Genomic DNA, 20,401 nt, shown 5'->3' with positions numbered 1-20,401 from the left:
TTACCGCGGCTGCGTTTGACGGCATGGCGGTTGAACACCGGATCCTGAAGGAAAAGGGTATTCCGGAGGAAGTCATCCCTACCCTGATCAAAGCCAGGAAGGATGTCACCGCAAGACTTTATCACCGCATTTGGCGAAAATATGTTGCTTGGTGTGAGGCCATGAAGGCCCCGACGGAGGAATTTCACCTGGGTCGATTCCTGCACTTCCTGCAAGCAGGGGTGACGTTGGAATAAAACAAAAAGGTGGAGAAAAAAGTGCCAGAGTGCGCTCAGGAACAGCAGCAGATGTGAAAAATTCTGTCTAGGAGGGTGCTCTCAACCTCCCCACATAAAGACTAAAACAACAAGAGTGACAGAAAGTGGATCACAATGCGCTAAGAATAGTGTAATAAATATAAAACTGGATACATTCACCAATAATTTTTTCCTCCTCCACATTAACGTAGGTGGATCTATTCCTCATGTGCATGTAAGGAAATTGAGAAAAATATATACCATATGGTGAAGTACAGTTTAATAAATTAAAAACATAATTTCCAGTATCAATCAAAGAAAGTGCAAGTGCAATAGCATGATAACAGCAATAGTGGGGAATCCTCTGGAGGCTGCAAAAATGAACAATTACCGGCTGGAAGCAAGGTTATTCGCACAGAACAATCTCGACGGCATAAAAGTCTGTTGGATAGCCCGGGTTCCTTAGACCATGTATGCAGATGGTTTTCACTGTCGGGTCTTAGTCCAGTCAGCTGCCTCCGTCACCCCACGTCCACCAACGCGTTTCTACCCGCTCAATCGGGTCTTTTTCAAGGTGTGTGTCCAAAAAGGAATATGTCCATCTGTCCCGGAATCTGGTTTTAAACTAACCCTATCCAATCCCCGGCCGGCGGGCGCAGCTGATTCCTATACATAAATTAGACTACAAGTCCCATGAATCATCGCGGCGCTCGTCCGGCCGGTTTCCTGTTTCTTCCATGGGCCGATACGTCATTTCCGGTTGGTAACCATGGTTACATCCGTACGGCTTCTTCAGTTTATTTATATATAGAAGATACTCCTTATAACGTACATCAGTTCAAGAAAGTTCCAAACTCCACAATTTAATACCTCCGGAAAGGAAGAGGATATAATGTTAGTGTATATTCAACATTAATCTGAATGTACCATTAGACGGACATTTAAAACAGTTCTATAATCCATCTTAAACACCAATTTTTCTTAAAGTGCACATTGCATATATGAAAGTGACTGGTGCAGACAAGTAAAATACCCACATTTTAAAGTGCAAGATATAGAGGTAGAAGGTGACAACAAATAAAATTATTCCCATTGCAATTAAAGAAACCATTTTAACTCGAAATCAATATTCAGACCTCCAGGCTGTAAGGTTTTTAGGTCAAAAATAGCTCTCATCTCGGCCTGTGCTAATTGAGTTGCTGAATCCTTCCTTCTCCAGTGACCTTTTACTGCCCGGAGTCCTAAAAATCTTTTAATCTGTGACGTACATTTATTATGAATTTTCTTAAAATGATCTGACAGTGCGTGGGTGTCCAGACCCCCCCTGATATTTCTCAGATGTTCTCCTATTCGGACTTTGAGGGGTCTGGACGTCCGACCTATATAAAATAGTCCACACCCACACTCTATGGCGTAGATGACATTCTTCGTATTGCATGTCACGAAATCCCTGATCTCATATTTATGATTATTAATTGTCACCTCTGTAGTTTTATTTTTACCAAAATGTATATATAGAAAGGCTCCCAACATAAAGAACAGATTGGTGAGAAGTGCCTTGCCACCCACCAAATCCGTTTCAACGATTAAATCGAAAGGTTTTTTCCGATGCGGAACCTGTATAGGGTGCCGCAACATTCAGGGGGATGGTAAAAATAAAACTACAGAGTCCGAATAGGAGAACATCTGAGAAATATCAGGGGGGGTCTGGACACCCACGCACTGTCAGATCATTTTAAGAAAATTCATAATAAATGTACGTCACAGATTAAAAGATTTTTAGGACTCCGGGCAGTAAAAGGTCACTGGAGAAGGAAGGATTCAGCAACTCAATTAGCACAGGCTGAGATGAGAGCTATTTTTGACCTAAAAACCTTACAGCCTGGAGGTCTGAATATTGATTTCGAGTTAAAATGGTTTCTTTAATTGCAATGGGAATAATTTTATTTGTTGTCACCTTCTACCTCTATATCTTGCACTTTAAAATGTGGGTATTTTACTTGTCTGCACCAGTCACTTTCATATATGCAATGTGCACTTTAAGAAAAATTGGTGTTTAAGATGGATTATAGAACTGTTTTAAATGTCCGTCTAATGGTACATTCAGATTAATGTTGAATATACACTAACATTATATCCTCTTCCCTCCGGAGGTATTAAATTGTGGAGTTTGGAACTTTCTTGAACTGATGTACGTTATAAGGAGTATCTTCTATATATAAATAAACTGAAGAAGCCGTACGGATGTAACCATGGTTACCAACCGGAAATGACGTATCGGCCCATGGAAGAAACAGGAAACCGGCCGGACGAGCGCCGCGATGATTCATGGGACTTGTAGTCTAATTTATGTATAGGAATCAGCTGCGCCCGCCGGCCGGGGATTGGATAGGGTTAGTTTAAAACCAGATTCCGGGACAGATGGACATATTCCTTTTTGGACACACACCTTGAAAAAGACCCGATTGAGCGGGTAGAAACGCGTTGGTGGACGTGGGGTGACGGAGGCAGCTGACTGGACTAAGACCCGACAGTGAAAACCATCTGCATACATGGTCTAAGGAACCCGGGCTATCCAACAGACTTTTATGCCGTCGAGATTGTTCTGTGCGAATAACCTTGCTTCCAGCCGGTAATTGTTCATTTTTGCAGCCTCCAGAGGATTCCCCACTATTGCTGTTATCATGCTATTGCACTTGCACTTTCTTTGATTGATACTGGAAATTATGTTTTTAATTTATTAAACTGTACTTCACCATATGGTATATATTTTTCTCAATTTCCTTACATGCACATGAGGAATAGATCCACCTACGTTAATGTGGAGGAGGAAAAAATTATTGGTGAATGTATCCAGTTTTATATTTATTACACTATTCTTAGCGCATTGTGATCCACTTTCTGTCACTCTTGTTGTTTTAGTCTTTATGAGGGGTGACGTTGGGCCTCAAATTGGGGTCCATAAAGGTCCAGATTTCGGCTCTGTCGATTTTCTTCCAAAAAGAACTGGCTTCACTGCCTGAAGTTCAGACTTTTGTCAAAGGAGTACTGCATATTCAGCCTCCTTTTGTGCCCCCAGTGGCACCTTGGGATCTCAATGTGGTTTTGGCATTCCTGAAATCACATTGGTTCGAACCACTTAAGACTGTGGATTTAAAATATCTCACGTGGAAAGTGGTCATGCTGTTGGCCCTGGCGTCGGCCAGGCGGGTTTCAGAATTGGCGGCTTTGTCTTGTAAAAGCCCTTATCTGATTTTCCATATGGATAGGGCAGAATTGAGGACTCGTCCTCAGTTTCTCCCAAAGGTGGTCTCAGCTTTTCACTTGAACCAACCTATTGTGGTGCCTGCGGCTACTAGGGACTTGGAGGATTCCAAGTTGCTGGACGTAGTTAGGGCCCTAAAAATTTATATTTCCAGGACGGCTGGAGTCGGAAAGACTGACTCGCTGTTTATCCTGTATGCACCCACTAAGCTGGGTGCTCCTGCTTCTAAGCAGTCTATTGCGCGCTGGATTTGTAGCACTATTCAGCTGGCGCATTCTGCGGTAGGCTTACCGCAGCCAAAATCTGTAAAAGCCCATTCCACACGGAAGGGGGCTCATCTTGGGCGGCTGCCCGAGGGGTCTCGGCTTTACAACTTTGCCGAGCAGCTACTTGGTCGGGGGCAAACACGTTTGCAAAATTCTACAAATTTGATACCCTGGCTGAGGAGGACCTGGAATTCTCTCATTCGGTGCTGCGGAGTCATCCGCACTCTCCCGCCCGTTTGGGAGCTTTGGTATAATCCCCATGGTCCTTACGGAGTCCCCAGCATCCACTAGAACGTCAGAGAAAATAAGAATTTACTCACCGGTAATTCTATTTCTCGTAGTCCGTAGTGGATGCTGGGCGCCCATCCCAAGTGTGGATTGTCTGCAATACCTGTACATAGTTATTGTTACAAAAATCGGGTTTTGTTGTGAGCCATCTCTTCAGAGGCTCCATTTGTTATCATACTGTTAACCGGGGTTCCTATCACGTGTTATATGCTGTGATTGGTGTGGCTGGTATGAGTCTTACCCGGGATTCAAAAATCCTTCCTTATTGTGTCAGCTCTTCCGGGCACAGTTCCTAACTGAGGCTTGGAGGGGGGTCATAGGGGGAGGAGCCAGTGCACACCAGATAGTCCTAAATCTTTCTTTAGATGTGCCCAGTCTCCTGCGGAGCCGTCTATTCCCCATGGTCCTTACGGAGTTCCCAGCATCCACTACGGACTACGAGAAATAGAATTACCGGTGAGTAAATTCTTATTTTTTGTTTTATGCATTTATTTACTCTGTCTATTTTTTATTTTTTGCCTTTAGTCTATATATAGATATAGGTGACACTTAGTAATAATATTTCCCTCTTTTTTCTATGTATATTTTTTTTTTAAAGTTAGAAAACCTAATGCTCTTATTTATGTAAAATATCCCTCTATGTATTTTTTAAAGTTAGAAAACATAATGCTCTTATTTATGTAAAATATTTCTAATTATGTGATTTTGGTTCCGACCTTGAAAAGTTAATTATCTGTTTTAAGGGTCCTATTATTTGCTGATATTTTTGAACATCTATTCTCAGTTAAAGAGAATTAAGAATTGCTAGCTTGGGTTAACATATGATTCATTTTTGATTGTGTGCCCGATCATGTGACCTTTTGTTGTGTCACATGACCGCCATTCTAATGGGGCTATATGAGAAGTAACCCTTTGGTTTTCTTTGTTCCCCCTCCCTCTCTTTGAATTTGGGCGGCTATTTACATCCCAGCCCACCAGGAAGTGACTGCTCCGTTGCTACGGTAGCAGGTCACTTCCTGGGATCGGGCCCCTATGTGATCCGAGAGTGAGGTCACGTGACTAGTGTGAGTCATGTGACCATGAGTGACAAGTGGCTGCTCCAATCTAAAGACAGCCACACAAGAAATTCACTGCCGGGATCAGTCACGTGATCAGCAGTGCAATCACGTGACCTGTAAATGTAAATTATGAACATCAGCTATTTAATCGGTTTTAAGACATTCATTATGAATTACACCATGCCACTTTAGTATATAAGTCTCCGCTGTCTATATTTATCTAGAGTGCAGTAATTTGCTGCCGGGATCAGTCACGTGATCGGCAGTGCGATCACATGACCAGTAGTTGCAGAATATGAATATCAGTTATTTAACCTATTTTAAGTTATTTATTATGAAATGCACTATGCCACTTTAATACATAAGTCTCTGCTGTTTCTATTGTAGTAATTTACGATATATAAAGATACTTGAATTTTTCTTAATTGTTTATGCAAATGAATTGATGACATCATTTCCCCTATAAAAAGGGGAAGATTTGAATGATACAGTACCCTTTGATAAAGCTGCAGATAGCAGCGAAACGCGTAATGAACTTTGCTTTAGACCACTGGACTCCTCCAAAGGCATCCATACTGCAGGACTCAAATTCAGGACGACCCATCCGCTGCTAAAAGTGAACCAGGATCCTTCATCTTTTATGGTCCCGTAAGCTACCATCTATCAGGATTCTCCTAATTGGAACACAGCGTGTTGGTCTTTTCAGTGTCATCTCCACAGACTGTGAACCAGAATCCATTCATTAATGACCATAATTCCGGATCTTTGCAATGGAACACAGGTTGGGCGAAATTATTACATCAGTCCTGTCTTTGGCCATAGACTTTATGTCCTAAATACTAAATTAACTCTATTGCTGCCTAAGGAGTATATTTCATGTCCAATTGGTCTGTAATTGACTGAGTGAGATATTAATATCAATAATTTTTTTCTCAATTATTGCTCAGTGTTTTAACACTTTTTTGTCATTAAATTTATTTTTCTATAGCATCTTGTTTATAGCGCTGTATTTTGTCATATTATCCAAGTCTGGAATTTGATAAGCTTGTCTGTAGAGGTGAGTTTTCAAGGAATGGTTAAAGGTTTGGAGACTAGAGGCGAGTCTTATTGTGCATGGGAGGGCATTCCACAGAGTGGGCGCAGCATGGATAAAGTCCTGTAATTTTGAGTGGGAGCAAGTAATGCGTGTGGGTGAGAGACGCAGATCTTATGCAGAGCGGAGAGATCAGGTAAAGAGATATTTTGAGATGAGTGAAGAGATGTATGTTGGTGCAGTTTGGTTAATAGCCTTGTATGTAAGTAAAACAATTTTATATTAAATACAGTAGAATACTGGTAACCAATGGAGGACTGACATAGTGGATCCACGATGATAAACCTCTAGCAAGGAAAATCAGCCTCTCAGCTGCATTCAAAATGCATTGTAGAGGTGAGAGCCTCTTTTTAGGAAGACCAGTAAGGATACTATTGCAATAATCAAAGTGGGAGATAATGAGTGCATGGATAAGAGTTTTTGCTGTGTCTTGTGTAAGATATGGTCGTATTTTGGATATGTTTCTAAGATGTATGTAACATAATTTTTTTTCTTTAATCTGTTTTTATTAAAGCTGTAGATAAATCAATAGTACAGCATTTTCAGACAATGAAATCCCAAAAAAAACATCACTGGTCGTACATATCTATTAACTTCGTTTTGAACATTTAAGGTAAATAAGAAAGTTGTCTATTCCACAATCATAAGATATACATATAAATACAGACATTATAATGACCTAGCTAAGAAAAATTTAGAAGAGAAAGAATGGAAAAAGATAGGGTGTGAAAAATAGGAAGAAGAAGAGAGTCCTAAAGGAGTAAGGTGGGATGAAGTTTACATCTGGAAGCCTGTAAGGGGTTGAGGATTTGTCGGAATGAATAATGGGAGAAGGACTAGGTTACCACGTAAGACCGATATACCGGAGACTCCTTGAAATCACACCAGGGGAACCAGATAGCGGTAAAGTCAGTGGTTCTTCCCATCGAGAAAGAGATAAGGTCTTCCATTTCTAAGAAGTAGTCAATCTTATTAAACCATTGTTTGATCAAGGGCGGGGAGGTGGATCTCCAAAGAGCCGGTATAACGGCCCTTGCAGCGCTGCTGAGGTGTCTCAATAGTGAGCATTTGTAGGAATGTAACATAATTTTGAGACAGATTGAATGTGGGGAATAAAGGACAGTTCACAATCAGAGCTTGTGGGGTAGGGTTGATTGTTGAGTTATCAACAGTGATAGAGATATCAGTTTGGTAACTGTCATTGGCCGGTTAAAATATAATTAATTCTGTTTATGAAATATTAAGTTTGGGGTGGCGAGATTCATCCAAGAAGAAATGGCAGAAAGTAATTCAGTGACACGGCCCAATACAGATGGTGACAAATCTGGGGAGGATAGGTAGATTACTGAAATCCGAAAGAGCTGATTAGTTTGCCAAGAGATGAGGTATAGATAGAGAAAAGCAGAGGACCTAAGACTGAGCCTTGCAGTACTCCAACTAAAAGAGGTAGCGAAGAGGAGGTGGATTCAGAGAAATGAACACTGAAAGAGCGATTAGATTGGTAGGTTATGAACCAAGAAAGGACTGTGCCCTGGAGAACTTGGTATTGAACTATGTCACTACACACTTTTTTGTGTTTTCTGTTTTTTATAAATATACTGTACTTTGGTACAATGAAAGGTGCAAAATGGAGCATGTTACAAATACTCAAGTGGTGTAAAAATTAGTGATGAGCGGGTTCGGTTCCTCGGAATCCGAACCCCCCCGAACTTCACCCTTTTTACACGGGTCCGAGGCAGACTCGGATCCTCCCGCCTTGCTCGGTTCACCCGAGCGCGCCCGAACGTCATCATCAAGCTGTCGGATTCTCGCAAGATTCGGATTCTATATAAGGAGCCGCGCGTCGCCACCATTTTTCACTCGTGCATTAGAAATGATAGTGAGAGGACGTGGCTGGCGTTCTCTCACTTTGTTTCAGGGGGCTGCAGTGCAAATATCTTTATTCTGGGGACCAGCAGTATTATAGGAGGAGTACAGTGCAGAGTTTTGCTGACCAGTGACCACCACTATTATACGTTCTCTGCCTGCAAAACGCTCCATATCTGTACTCAGTGTGCTGCATATATATGTGCTCACACTGCTTTATTGTGGGGACTGGGGACCAGCAGTATTATATAGGAGGAGTACAGTGCAGAGTTTTGCTGACCAGTGACCACCAGTATTATACGTTCTCTGCCTGAAAAACGCTCCATATCTGTGCTGCATTGTAGTGTATAGTAGGAGTACAGTGCATAATTTTGCTGACCACCAGTATATAATATATAGGAGTACGGTACAGAAGGCCACTGCTCTACCTACCTCTGTGTCGTCAAGTATACTATCCATCCATACCTGTGGTGCATTTCAGTTTTGCACAGTTTGCTGACCACCAGTATATAATATATAGCAGTACGGTACAGTAGGCCACTGCTGTACCTACCTCTGTGTCGTCAAGTATACTATCCATCCATACCTGTGGTGCATTTCAGTTTTGCACAGTTTGCTGACCACCAGTATATAATATATAGCATTACGGTACAGTAGGCCACTGCTGTACCTACCTCTGTGTCGTCAAGTATACTATCCATCCATACCTGTGGTGCATTTCAGTTGTGCGCAGTATATATAGTAGTAGGCCATTGCTATTGATACTGGCATATAATTCCACACATTAAAAAATGGAAAAAAAATGTGGAAGGTAAAATAGGGAATGATCAAGATCCACTTCCACCTCGTGCTGAAGCTGCTGCCACTAGTCATGGCCGAGACGATGAAATGCCATCAACGTCGTCTGCCAAGGCCGATGCCCAATGTCATAGTAGAGAGCATGTAAAATCCAAAACACAAAAGTTCAGTAAAATGACCCAAAAATCAAAATTAAAAGCGTCTGAGGAGAAGCGTAAACTTGCCAATATGCCATTTACGACACGGAGTGGCAAGGAACGGCTGAGGCCCTGGCCTATGTTCATGGCTAGTGGTTTAGCTTCACATGAGGATGGAAGCACTCATCCTCTCGCTAGAAAAATGAAAAGACTTAAGCTGGCAAAAGCACAGGAAAGAACTGTGCGTTCTTCTAAATCACAAATCCCCAAGGAGAGTCCAATTGTGTCGGGTGCGATGCCTGACCTTCCCAACACTGGACGGGAAGAGGTGGCGCCTTCCACCATTTGCACGCCCCCTGCAAGTGCTGGAAGGCGCACCCGCAGTCCAGTTCCTGATGGTCAAATTGAAGATGTCACTGTTGAAGTACACCAGGATGAGGATATGGGTGTTGCTGGCGCTGAGGAGGAAATTGACAAGGAAGATTCTGATGGTGAGGTGGTTTGTTTAAGTGGTTTGACCCGTCAACAGCTCCTCCTTCACATTCTCCCGCAACTGGGGGAGCGAGGAAAAGGCTAAGAATTCCGAGCCCACCCGCTGGCGGTGATGCAGGGCAGTCACCTGTTGTCCGTGGGACGAATATGGCCATTGACATGCCTGGTCAAATTACAAAAAAAATCACCTCTTCGGTGTGGATTATTTTAACACAAATGCGGACAACAGGTGTCAAGCCGTGTGTTGCCTTTGTCAAGCTGTAATAAGTAGGGGTAAGGACGTTAACCACCTCGGAACATCCTCCCTTACACGTCACCTGCAGCGCATTCATCATAAGTCAGTGACAAGTTCAAAAACTTTGGATGACAGCGGAAGCAGTCCACTGACCACTAAATCCCTTCCTCTTGTAACCAAGCTCCTGCAAACCACACCACCAACTCCCTCAGTGTCAATTTCCTCCTTACACAGGAAAGCCAATAGTCCTGCAGGCCATGTCACTGGCAAGTCTGACGAGTCCTCTCCTGCCTGGGATTCCTCCGATGCATCCTTGAGTGTAACGCCTCCTGCTGCTGGCGCTGCTGTTGTTGCTGCTGGGAGTCGATCGTCATCCCAGAGGGGAAGTCGGAAGACCACTTGTACTACTTCCAGTAAGCAATTGACTGTCCAACAGTCCTTTGCGAGGAAGATGAAATATCACAGCAGTCATTCTGCTGCAAAGCGGATAACTCAGGCCTTGGCAGCCTGGGCGGTGAGAAACGTGTTTCCGTTATCCACCGTTAATTCACAGGCAACTACAGACTTGATTGAGGTACTGTGTCCCCGGTACCAAATACCATGTAGGTTCCAATTCTCTAGGCAGGCGATACCGAAAATGTACACAGACCTCAGAAAAAGAGTCACCAGTGTCCTAAAAAATGCAGTTGTACCGAATGTCCACTTAACCACGGACATGTGGACAAGTGGAGCAGGGCAGACTCAGGACTATATGACTGTGACAGCCCACTGGGTAGATGTATTGCCTCCCGCAGCAAGAACAGCAGCGGCGCCACCAGTAGCAGCATCTCGCAAACGCCAACTCGTTCCTAGGCAGGCTACGCTTTGTATCACCGCTTTCCAGAAGAGGCACACAGCTGACAACCTCTTACGGAAACTGAGGAACATCATCGCAGAATGGCTTACCCCAAATGGACTCTCCTGGGGATTTGTGACATCGGACAACGCCAGCAATATTGTGTGTGCATTACATCTGGGCAAATTCCAGCACGTCCCATGTTTTGCACATACATTGAATTTGGTGGTGCAGAATTATTTAAAAAACGACGGGCGTGCAAGAGATGCTGTCGGTGGCCCAAAGAATTGCGGGCCACTTTCGGTATTCAGCCACCGCGTGCCGAAGACTGGAGCACCAGCAAACAGTCCTGAACCTGCCCTGCCATCATCTGAAGCAAGAGGTGGTAACGAGGTGGAATTCAACCCTCTATATGCTTCAGAGGATGGAGGAGCAGCAAAAGGCCATTCAAGCCTATACATCTGCCTACGATATAGGCAAAGGAGGGGGAATGCACCTGACTCAAGCGCAGTGGAGAATGATTTCAACGTTGTGCAAGGTTCTGCAACCCTTTCAACTTGCCACACGTGAAGTCAGTTCAGACACTGCCAGCCTGAGTCAGGTCATTCCCCTCATCAGGCTTTTGCAGAAGAAGCTGGAGACATTGAAGGAGGAGCTAAAACAGCGATTCCGCTAGGCATGTGGGACTTGTGGATGGAGCCCTTAATTAGCTTAACCAGGATTCACGGGTGGTCAATCTGTTGAAATCAGAGCACTACATTTTGGCCACCGTGCTCGATCCTAGATTTAAAACCTACGTTGGATCTCTCTTTCCGGCAGACACAAGTCTGCAGAGGTTCAAAGACCTGCTGGTGAGAAAATTGTCAAGTCAAGCGGAACGTGACCCGTCAACAGCTCCTCCTTCACATTCTCCCGCAACTGGGGGAGCGAGGAAAAGGCTAAGAATTCCGAGCCCACCCGCTGGCGGTGATGCAGGGCAGTCTGGAGCGAGTGCTGACATCTGGTCCGGACTGAAGGACCAGCCAACGATTACTGACATGTCGTCTACTGTCACTGCATATGATTCTCTCACCATTGAAAGAATGGTGGAGGATTATATGAGTGACCGCATCCAAGCAGGCACGTCAGACAGTCCGTACATATACTGGCAGGAAAAAGAGGCAATTTGGAGGCCCTTGCAGAAACTGGCTTTATTTTACCTAAGTTGCCCACCCTCCAGTGTGTACTCCGAAAGAGTGTTTAGTGCAGCCGCTCACCTTGTCAGCAATCGGCGTACGAGGTTACTTCCAGAAAATGTGGAGAAGACGATGTTCATCAAAATGAATTACAGGTTGAGTATCCCATATCCAAATATCCGAAATACGGAATATTCCGAAATACGGACTTTTTGGAGTGAGAGTGAGATAGTGAAACTTTTGTTTTTTGATGGCTCAATGTACACAAACCTTGTTTAATACACTAAGTTATTAAAAATATTGTATTAAATGACCTTCAGGCTGTGTGTATAAGGTGTATAAGAAACAAATGAATTGTGTGAATGTACACACACTTTGTTTAATGCACAAAGTTATAAAAAAGATTGGCTAAAATGACATTCAGGCTGTGTGTATAAGGTGTATATGAAACATAAATGCATTCTGTGCTTAGACTTGGGTCCCATCACCATGATATCTCATTATGGTATGCAATTATTCCAAAATACGGAAAAATCCCATATCCAAAATACCTATGGTCCCAAGCATTTTTGGATAAGGGATACTCAACCTGTATAATCAATTCCTCCGTGGAGACATTCACCAGCAATTGCCTCCAGAAAGTACACAGGGACCTGAGATGGTGGATTCCAGTGGGGACGAATTAATAATCTGTGAGGAGGGGGATGTACACAGTGAAAGGGGTGAGGAATCGGACGATGAGGAGGAGGTGGACATCTTGCCTCTGTAGAGCCAGTTTGTGCAAGGAGAGATTGATTGCTTCTTTTTTGGTGGGGGCCCAAACCAACCAGTCATTTCAGTCTCAGTTGTGTGGCAGACTCTGTCACTGAAATGATGGGTTTGTTAAAGTGTGCATGTCCTGTTTATACAACATAAGGGTGGGTGGGAGGGCCCAAGGACAATTCCATCTTGCACCTCTTTTTGCTTTCATTTTTCTTTGCACCATGTGCTGTTTGGGGACTATTTGTTCCATCCTGCCTGACACTGCAGTGCCACTCCTAGATGGGCCAGGTGTTTGTGTTGGCCACTTGTGTCGCTTAGCTTAGCCATCCAGCGACCTTGGTGCACCTCTTTTTTTTCTTTGCATCATGTGCTGTTTGGGGACTATTTTTTTGAAGTGCCATCCTGTCTGACACTGCAGTGCCACTCCTAGATGGGCCAGGTGTTTGTGTCGGCCACTTGGGTCGCTAAGCTTAGTCATCCAGCGACCTCGGTGCAAATTTTAGGACTAAAAATAATATTGTGAGGTGTTCAGAATAGACTGAAAATGAGTGGAAATTATGGTTATTGATGTTAATAATACTATGGGATCAAAATGACCCCCAAATTCTATGATTTAAGCTGTTTTTGAGGGGTTTTGTAAAAAAATACCCGAATCCGACAAAAATTTTTCAGGGAGGTCTTGCCAAAACGCGTCCGAATCCAAAACACGGCCGCGGAACCGAATCCAAAACCAAAACACAAAAACCGAAAAATGTCCGGTGCACATCACTAGTAAAAATTGCATTTGCGGGAGACTGAAAATGTCTGTTTGTGTTTCTGCAAATGAGAGAGCACTCCTAGCAACCTCGCCACACCTTTATCTCGTTTCAGTATTCTTCTGCCACAAACAAAGTGCAACCTGTGCAGCATCCCCTCACTTTCCAATAACAGCATTGCTCCAGCCAACCCCATTTATGAGGCAGAGGGACCTTTTGCTGACATCATGCTTGTAGTTGGCAGAAAGCTATGTACAGTAGTGCAGACTGACGTTTTTCACCAAAGAAGACTTTCCCTGCTCCTCAGTCAGTCTACACTTTGTAAATTATACCCAATGTATCTGACAATAAAGTATTTAATGTTTACACCAAAAGTTCCCAAACTCAAGGTATCCCAACGGTCCAGGTTTTAAGTTTCACCTAGCTTTGCCACAGGTGACTTTACTTACTACCTCAGTCAATTTGATGTAACAATCTGTGCCCAGCCATGGATATCCTTAAATCCTGGATTGTTAGGGTGCATTGAGGACCAAGGGCCTAATTCAGATCTGATCGCCGGGCTGCGTTTTTTGCTGCCCTGCGATCAGATAGTCGCGACCTACTGGGGGAGGGGAAATCGCTGTGCAAGTGTGCAATCGGTCCTGTTATACACCTGCACAAAAATCAGTTTGCGCAGTCTCTGCACAGCCCAGGACTTATCCTGTGCGATAGAATGCTGCTGATCGGGGCCGGAGCTGACGTCAGACTCCTTCCATGAAAACGCTTGAGCCCACCTGCGTTTTTCCGGACACTCCCTAAAAACCTTCAGTTGCCCACAAACGGCCTCTTCCTGTCAATCTCCTTGTGAACGCCCGTGCGAAAGGATCCTTTGCACAATCCCGTTGCTGACCAACGATCCCCGTTGCAGCCGTGCGACGCGCCGTCGCAATACGGGGCATACTCATGTGCAGTTCGGATCTGATCGGCCGCTGTGTGAAAATGCACAGCAGCGATCAGATCTTAATTACTCCCCCAAATTTGGGAACCACTGGATTACATAATACATTCAAATAAAAGCTGCAAATGGAGTGAATTGGATGAACTGGCAGAATTAGGAAGAAGAACCAGTGTCTCTGAGTTTTCTAATAGTCTTCTAATAAAGAGAAAAAAAACTGGAATTTTTTTTAACGTATTTTAGTTCTAAGTTTCAATGTCAAATTATAGGATGCCTTCATTATTGTGTGGGCAGATAAAACAGATTGCATTACTTTTAAATGCTTTCAAGAAATTTACTTTGACTGTGATTTATAATTCCAGCGTACGGATTGCTGTAAATTAAAACTTTAACCTAAGTCAGAATGGATTGTACCATCAAGTGGCATACGCCACACTTTCAGAATTCATTCTTTTGTTTCTTGTCTTCCAGTTTTACTTGTGTGTAAAAATGCAAATGAAACTGTAAGAGACATGAATCATAGTTATGGAATCTTCCTCCCTCCCTGCCCTTCAGCAGCTGTATACAACTGGAAAATAGCAGTTAATTTGTTTTTTCTCTGTACAGACAAAGGTTTTAGTTATCTGTCAGTAAAAATTGAATTGAAGAGGGTTTTCATACGTACCAACTGCAAATATTTTAAAATAGATTCTAAAACACAGGTATGTACCTGAACGACAGCATTGGAATATCATATGTTGGTAGGATAGACGCAGAGTTGCTTCAAATGTCTGACATGCCTGCAAACCATCTGCCAGTTTCCAGGATAAATCGACCACAGTGTGGCAGTATTTTACTAATGTCTTTGTGTAAAAAGGTTTGTGTTTGTTTTTCTTTTCTTTTTCTTTTTTTTACACCTGGGACTTGCAAGCTATAAGATCAGCTGTCATTCAAAGTTATAAACGTTAGTAATTAGATCTGTATGGCTCTCTATATAGAAAAACGCTTGCATATGCAGCTTTTCTCAGAATGTTATGAACCATTGTTACATGATTTAAAATTCAAAGTTTAGTATACAATTTTTTTTTTTGTGTGTTTCCTTCTGTGTAAATGTGTACGCTGTAAACATGTGGCTCTCCAGCTGCTGTGAAACTACATCTCCCAGCATGCCCGGCCACCGTTTATCATACCCTAATAGCAAAACTGTTCGAGGGCATGCTAGGATGTGTAGTTCCACAGCAGCTGGAGAGACGCGGGTTGATTACTCCTGATGTAGGGATTGCTGTAAATGTAGACATTTTCCTCAATATTTTATACTCGTGTTGAACATGAATAGGTATATATGATGATTGCTGTGATTTTACTAATGGTTATTATGTTTTTATACTGAAGGTGCTAGATTCCGGAAGAGTGAAAGAATATGATGAACCTCACAACTTACTGCAAAATAAAGAGAGTCTTTTCTTCAAAATGGTGCAACAAGTTGGAAGAGCAGAAGCTACTGCTTTGGCAAACACAGCCAAACAGGTGATCGTTTGTTTCCAGTATGCACATTACTTTATCTGCCTACAGAGCCATAGGCATAGACCAGAATCATTGCGTCATAAGACATGCCTAAAACAAGGACATACAAGCTACACAAAATAACTGCAGACATGAAACACAGGGCAGCCTAAGGAGGAGCGAGTTTGAGTGAGATTGGGACAGTTGTGGGGTTGCATTACTGTGGGTGCTGTAGGTGAGAAGAGGGCGATATCTATGGGGTTTCAAGCGCATTTAAAGATTTGTAAGCTGTTGGAGAGTTTGATTGGGTGTGGTAGGTAATCCCATAACTGGAATGCAGCAGTCTTCTAGGCGAGAGCCAATAGAGGCGGCATATGCCAGAGGTAGATCTAAGGGGGTGAGAGGGAGAGTATTTTTGCATGAGAATTGAGATGTAGAGGCGTTTACAAAGTGGTACAGCAGATGCAGATAGTGGGCCTAATTCAGATGTGGTTGGAGTTGCTATCAATGCTGCTTCAGTGATAGCACTGTACGGGGATGCAGCAGGAGGCGTCTGTTATAAGCAGACGCCTCCTGCTGGAGTAGTGATCTGAGCGGCTTCCTAGGACGCAGCATCCGACAACCCTAATTGGTGTTTTCCGTCATCATCGGGCATCTTGTGGCATCCATGGTGCCATGCAAGCCGCCCATTGTAGAGGTCAGTAAATCTCCATACTATGGAGAAGATTACTGACCTCTTCCCGCCCCCTAAGCAGCAGCAACATGCTTCCGTTTTTACAAATGGAGGCCGACACCAACCCCCAGAAGGCAGCGTGCTGTCAATCACTGACAGTCTGCAGGACCCATTCACGCACAGGCTGAACGTGTCCTGCTCATGCGCAAAGTACTGAAAACCGGTGCTTTGCGCCGATGGGTGCTACTCCAAGCATATCTGAATCAGGCTCAGTGGGAGGTTTTCCTTGTTGCATGTATGGAGTGTAACTGGTAAATGAGGGAGAGAGAATGTCAGACAGGAGATGGCAGCACGGTGGAAGATAATGAGAGTAGACAAGACATAAATACTGAAAACAACGCAATGTCAATATCTCACTGTGTGGGTCATATTCAGTTGAGTGCCCAGAGCTATTCAATTGCAGCCTGCTGTAAGCCCAAGGCTGCACTTACTGCAGATTTCTGTTCTCACCCTGCAGAGGTGCGAACAGAAATCCATGGTAAGTAGGGCTTTCTGCCTTTACTGCGGCCACTACGAATGCGTCAATCCATAGCCCTGTGCACTTAAGCCAGAATCTATGGGTTAATGTGTGCTAGTCGCATGCTTACTGCATGAGAAATGGGCGATGAAGCCTAGAGCAACAATCCTGCGGTAAGCACGGCTTATTGAATCCGGCCCTATTTGGTGTTTTCCGTATTGTACAATCCATGTCACCAGATGAGCTGCGGTGTAAGAGACACAGCAGAAACTGCCATAATTCAAAGGTTGCCCCAGAATTTTGTCTTCCTCCGCACAGCTCTGCAAATGACTGCATGTATAGTATTGTCAATTTACAACTGTCATATGTCTGGTGAATGGGTGCATGCGTATACCCTCTCATTTCAAGCAAGTAAATATTAAATTGACTTTTCAGCCCTGAAGCTGAATAGCAGGGTCTCGCTGCAGTAAGCCAATGCATCTCAATTTTGGCCATGTTTAATGCATTATGCAAGCTTAAGGGAAACTCGGTAGCACAGTTTTATTGCGCCATTTCTATCTTTATTTAACAGTCTAAAAATGTATACTTTAAAGGGCATAGAGAAATCATATTAAACCATGCAGAAAAAGCTTATTATTGTCGAACAAACATCAGTTTATGGCACTTCCTCTATATGTATATTGTAAACATATTTCCAGGGAGCTGTACATTTATCCTTGCTCCAACTCATGACAGATGTCAGCATCTGAAGAGTGCATTTGCCTTTTGAAAAGCTGGAACAAAACTTTTCACATTCATCTCTGAAGAAAAAAAAATTGCATTTGAAGTCCCTTTTTCAGGCATACACATTGGCAGATAAGAGCACACAAGTCTTGACATTATTTCATTTTGTTATGCGCATCTGTCAAAGAACAGAGATACCATACAGTTACTAAAAACTGCCGATTGTGTAACAGTGAAACTTGACAGCATTTCATTCCTTTTATATTCTGATTATACATTTATCAGGGAGCCTGTATCTCTCCTAGTTCAGCTAGAAATCAGTCGGATTGAAGCGCTGAAAGGCATGGCGTAGAAAAATATATATCTTCTGTTGCTTGGGATCATCTTACGTTTTAAAGAAGTTGCTTGGATGAGGCTTTGTCAGAGCCTTAGCCTTCCGCTTCATTATTGTGGTATACTATCCATAGATCACATTTCTATGGGCCTTGTAACTGCTCCGTGGTACAAATTAAACACTGTGATATTTGCAATATATGTACCTTGAAGTTTCAATGCTTGTCAATCATAGTTTGTAAAATATAGGGATTACAACCTGATATTAACATCCAAATCCATTGTATTTGGTTTTATGTGTGAAAATGAGAAACCTTTTTGCTGACGCTGGGTTCCACACGCCTTTGTCATCCTGTTTAATTTATCTTCATGTTTTCAGTTCACAAAGTGACTCCGTCTTATCAGTATAATGTGGCCGTGGTTCACATCAGTGCTCTAGTGGGATAACAGGCTGTCTATCACTTTGCTTTATTGGCAATTAATTCAAGCCATTGTTGTGGTGATATACTGGTGAATTTGCTGATTTCCACAAAGATTAAATTGTTTTTATGTGAAATACAGGATTTTATTTGTATCCATAAGCAATCAAGTGTGTGTGTGTGTGCGTGTGTGCGTCTTTGTGTGTTTATATATTTGTTTAAATGTGGTTTTACTAAGCCTATTCTTCTTGTTTCAGGTGTATCTGAACAGAAACCAGCAAGCATCCAAGCACACCAAAGCCGACACATCCGAACCATTTATTATTTTTGAAACTTCCCTTTGACCATGTTTGTATGGGTTTATCACAAATCTTGCTACTAGTATCATTCGAAATAGCATCCCGGCATCCATTGGGCATTGCCAGGATTCTCAGTCTACCCTATGACTGTCTTGCCAGCCTTCCTGCCCTTGACTACTAAGTGCAGCCTGAAATCTTTGGATTTGAATGAGAGATAACATTGTGATATTGTAGCTGAGATTATTGCTGCTCTACTACTGTAGACATTTTAGTAAAGTACAGACGTGTGTTCATAGTTTTACCATGTGACTTACCATGTGGAAAAGCTACTGTACCATTGTGATTGAAAGAGTTTCTATTTGCCCATGACCATTAATGGCACAATATAAACCAAAACTACCAGGCAGAATCGGTCTTTATATACTACATTTATATCCAGCCAATAACTTTCAGAAAGCCGTTTAATGATTCGGGTATTGTTTGCCATGACATACACTGGGGAAATGGATGCATTTTTGTAATGACATACAGGTTGAGTATCCCATATCCAAATATTCCGAAATACGGAATTTTTGGAGTGAGACTTAGATAGTGAGACCTTTGTTTTCTGATGGCTCAATGTACACAAAGTTTGTTTAATACACAAATTTATGAAAAATATTGTATTAAATGACCTTCAGGCTGTGTGTAAAAGGTGTATATGAAACATAAATGTATTCTGTGCTTAGATTTGGGTCCCATCACCATGATATCTCATTATGGTATGCAATTATTCCAAAATACGGAAAAATCTGATATCCAAAATACTTCTGGTCCCAAGCATTTTGGATAAGGGATACTCAACCTGTACCACTACATTATTAACCTAATCAGCATCCGATATATCCCAGTTACCCTCTATTAATTGCCAAATGTGCTCATTGTTATTTACTTGCCTACAGTACTCTCCCCAAAAAGTGTCTTTTCAGGTATGCAGGAGTAGAAATGTTTGCAGATCTTCTCAGGGCAATTCCTCCTGTAAGCCTGGAATAAAGAAGCAGCCTTACTCCCAGAGCTTCGTCTACTGAAATCATATGTGCCTTAAGCTATCCGCAAAGAGACTTGTTAATGTTTACACTGAGGGCTTTTTCTGATTGTTTTTATGTTCTAGATGCCTTAATAGTGACATGTGTAAGATCCGGATCACTCCATGAACGAGATCTAGCATTGGCTAGCCAAACCAGATTCCATCTCAATCTTTTTTTAGTCTTTCATGCTGCATTTTAAGCAACAATCAGTTAAATGCTATTAATGCAATTAGTATTCATGGTTCTTACAGTTTTTTTGATTAATGCCAATTTTTATTCATAATACTCTGCAATTAAGATACGCACCCCAAAGACACAGAAAGCGTGTGTATTTAATCTTGTATTGCTTTCAATTGTTCTCAGTTGTTTTACACTACAATGGTTACATGGTGACTCATTTGTTGGTTTCATTGCAGAAAAACAAGATGCTGTATTTATTGTAATGTGCGTTTCTGATCTTATTTCATAAATAATTGATTTAACTAAAGGGTCATCCATTCTTTTGTCAGATTCCACAGTTACATATGTTAATGATTATAAAATTATATAACTTAATTGATAGCTCTACATATAATTTTAGGAGGCAGTGGGAACATTTTTCTGCATCCGGTTATAAATCCTAATTCTAGCAATGATGTCGGGAGCGCTTCCCCTTGTCATCGCTGCCAGCAATCACTCAAATCCAATGGTGAT

The 20,401-nt window shown here is 42.5% G+C and overlaps 1 protein-coding gene across 1 annotated transcript in view; it reads left to right on the top strand.

Moving 5' to 3' along the window:
* Positions 1-20,195, top strand: part of ABCC4 (ATP binding cassette subfamily C member 4 (PEL blood group)) — a 675,760-nt gene extending 655,565 nt beyond the window's left edge. Inside the window, exons 30-31 of the mRNA XM_063953021.1 lie at positions 15,567-15,701; positions 18,600-20,195. Of these exons, the coding sequence (XP_063809091.1) occupies positions 15,567-15,701; positions 18,600-18,686 (222 nt within the window). The 3' untranslated portion in view covers positions 18,687-20,195. The remainder of the gene's footprint in view (positions 1-15,566; positions 15,702-18,599) is intronic.
* The last annotated feature ends 206 nt before the right edge of the window (positions 20,196-20,401 follow it).

Source organism: Pseudophryne corroboree, chromosome 2, assembly GCF_028390025.1.
Source record: "Pseudophryne corroboree isolate aPseCor3 chromosome 2, aPseCor3.hap2, whole genome shotgun sequence".
NCBI lineage: Eukaryota > Metazoa > Chordata > Amphibia > Anura > Myobatrachidae > Pseudophryne > Pseudophryne corroboree.
Note: the sequence above shows the minus strand (reverse complement) of the source record. Positions and strands in the feature narration are given on the sequence as shown.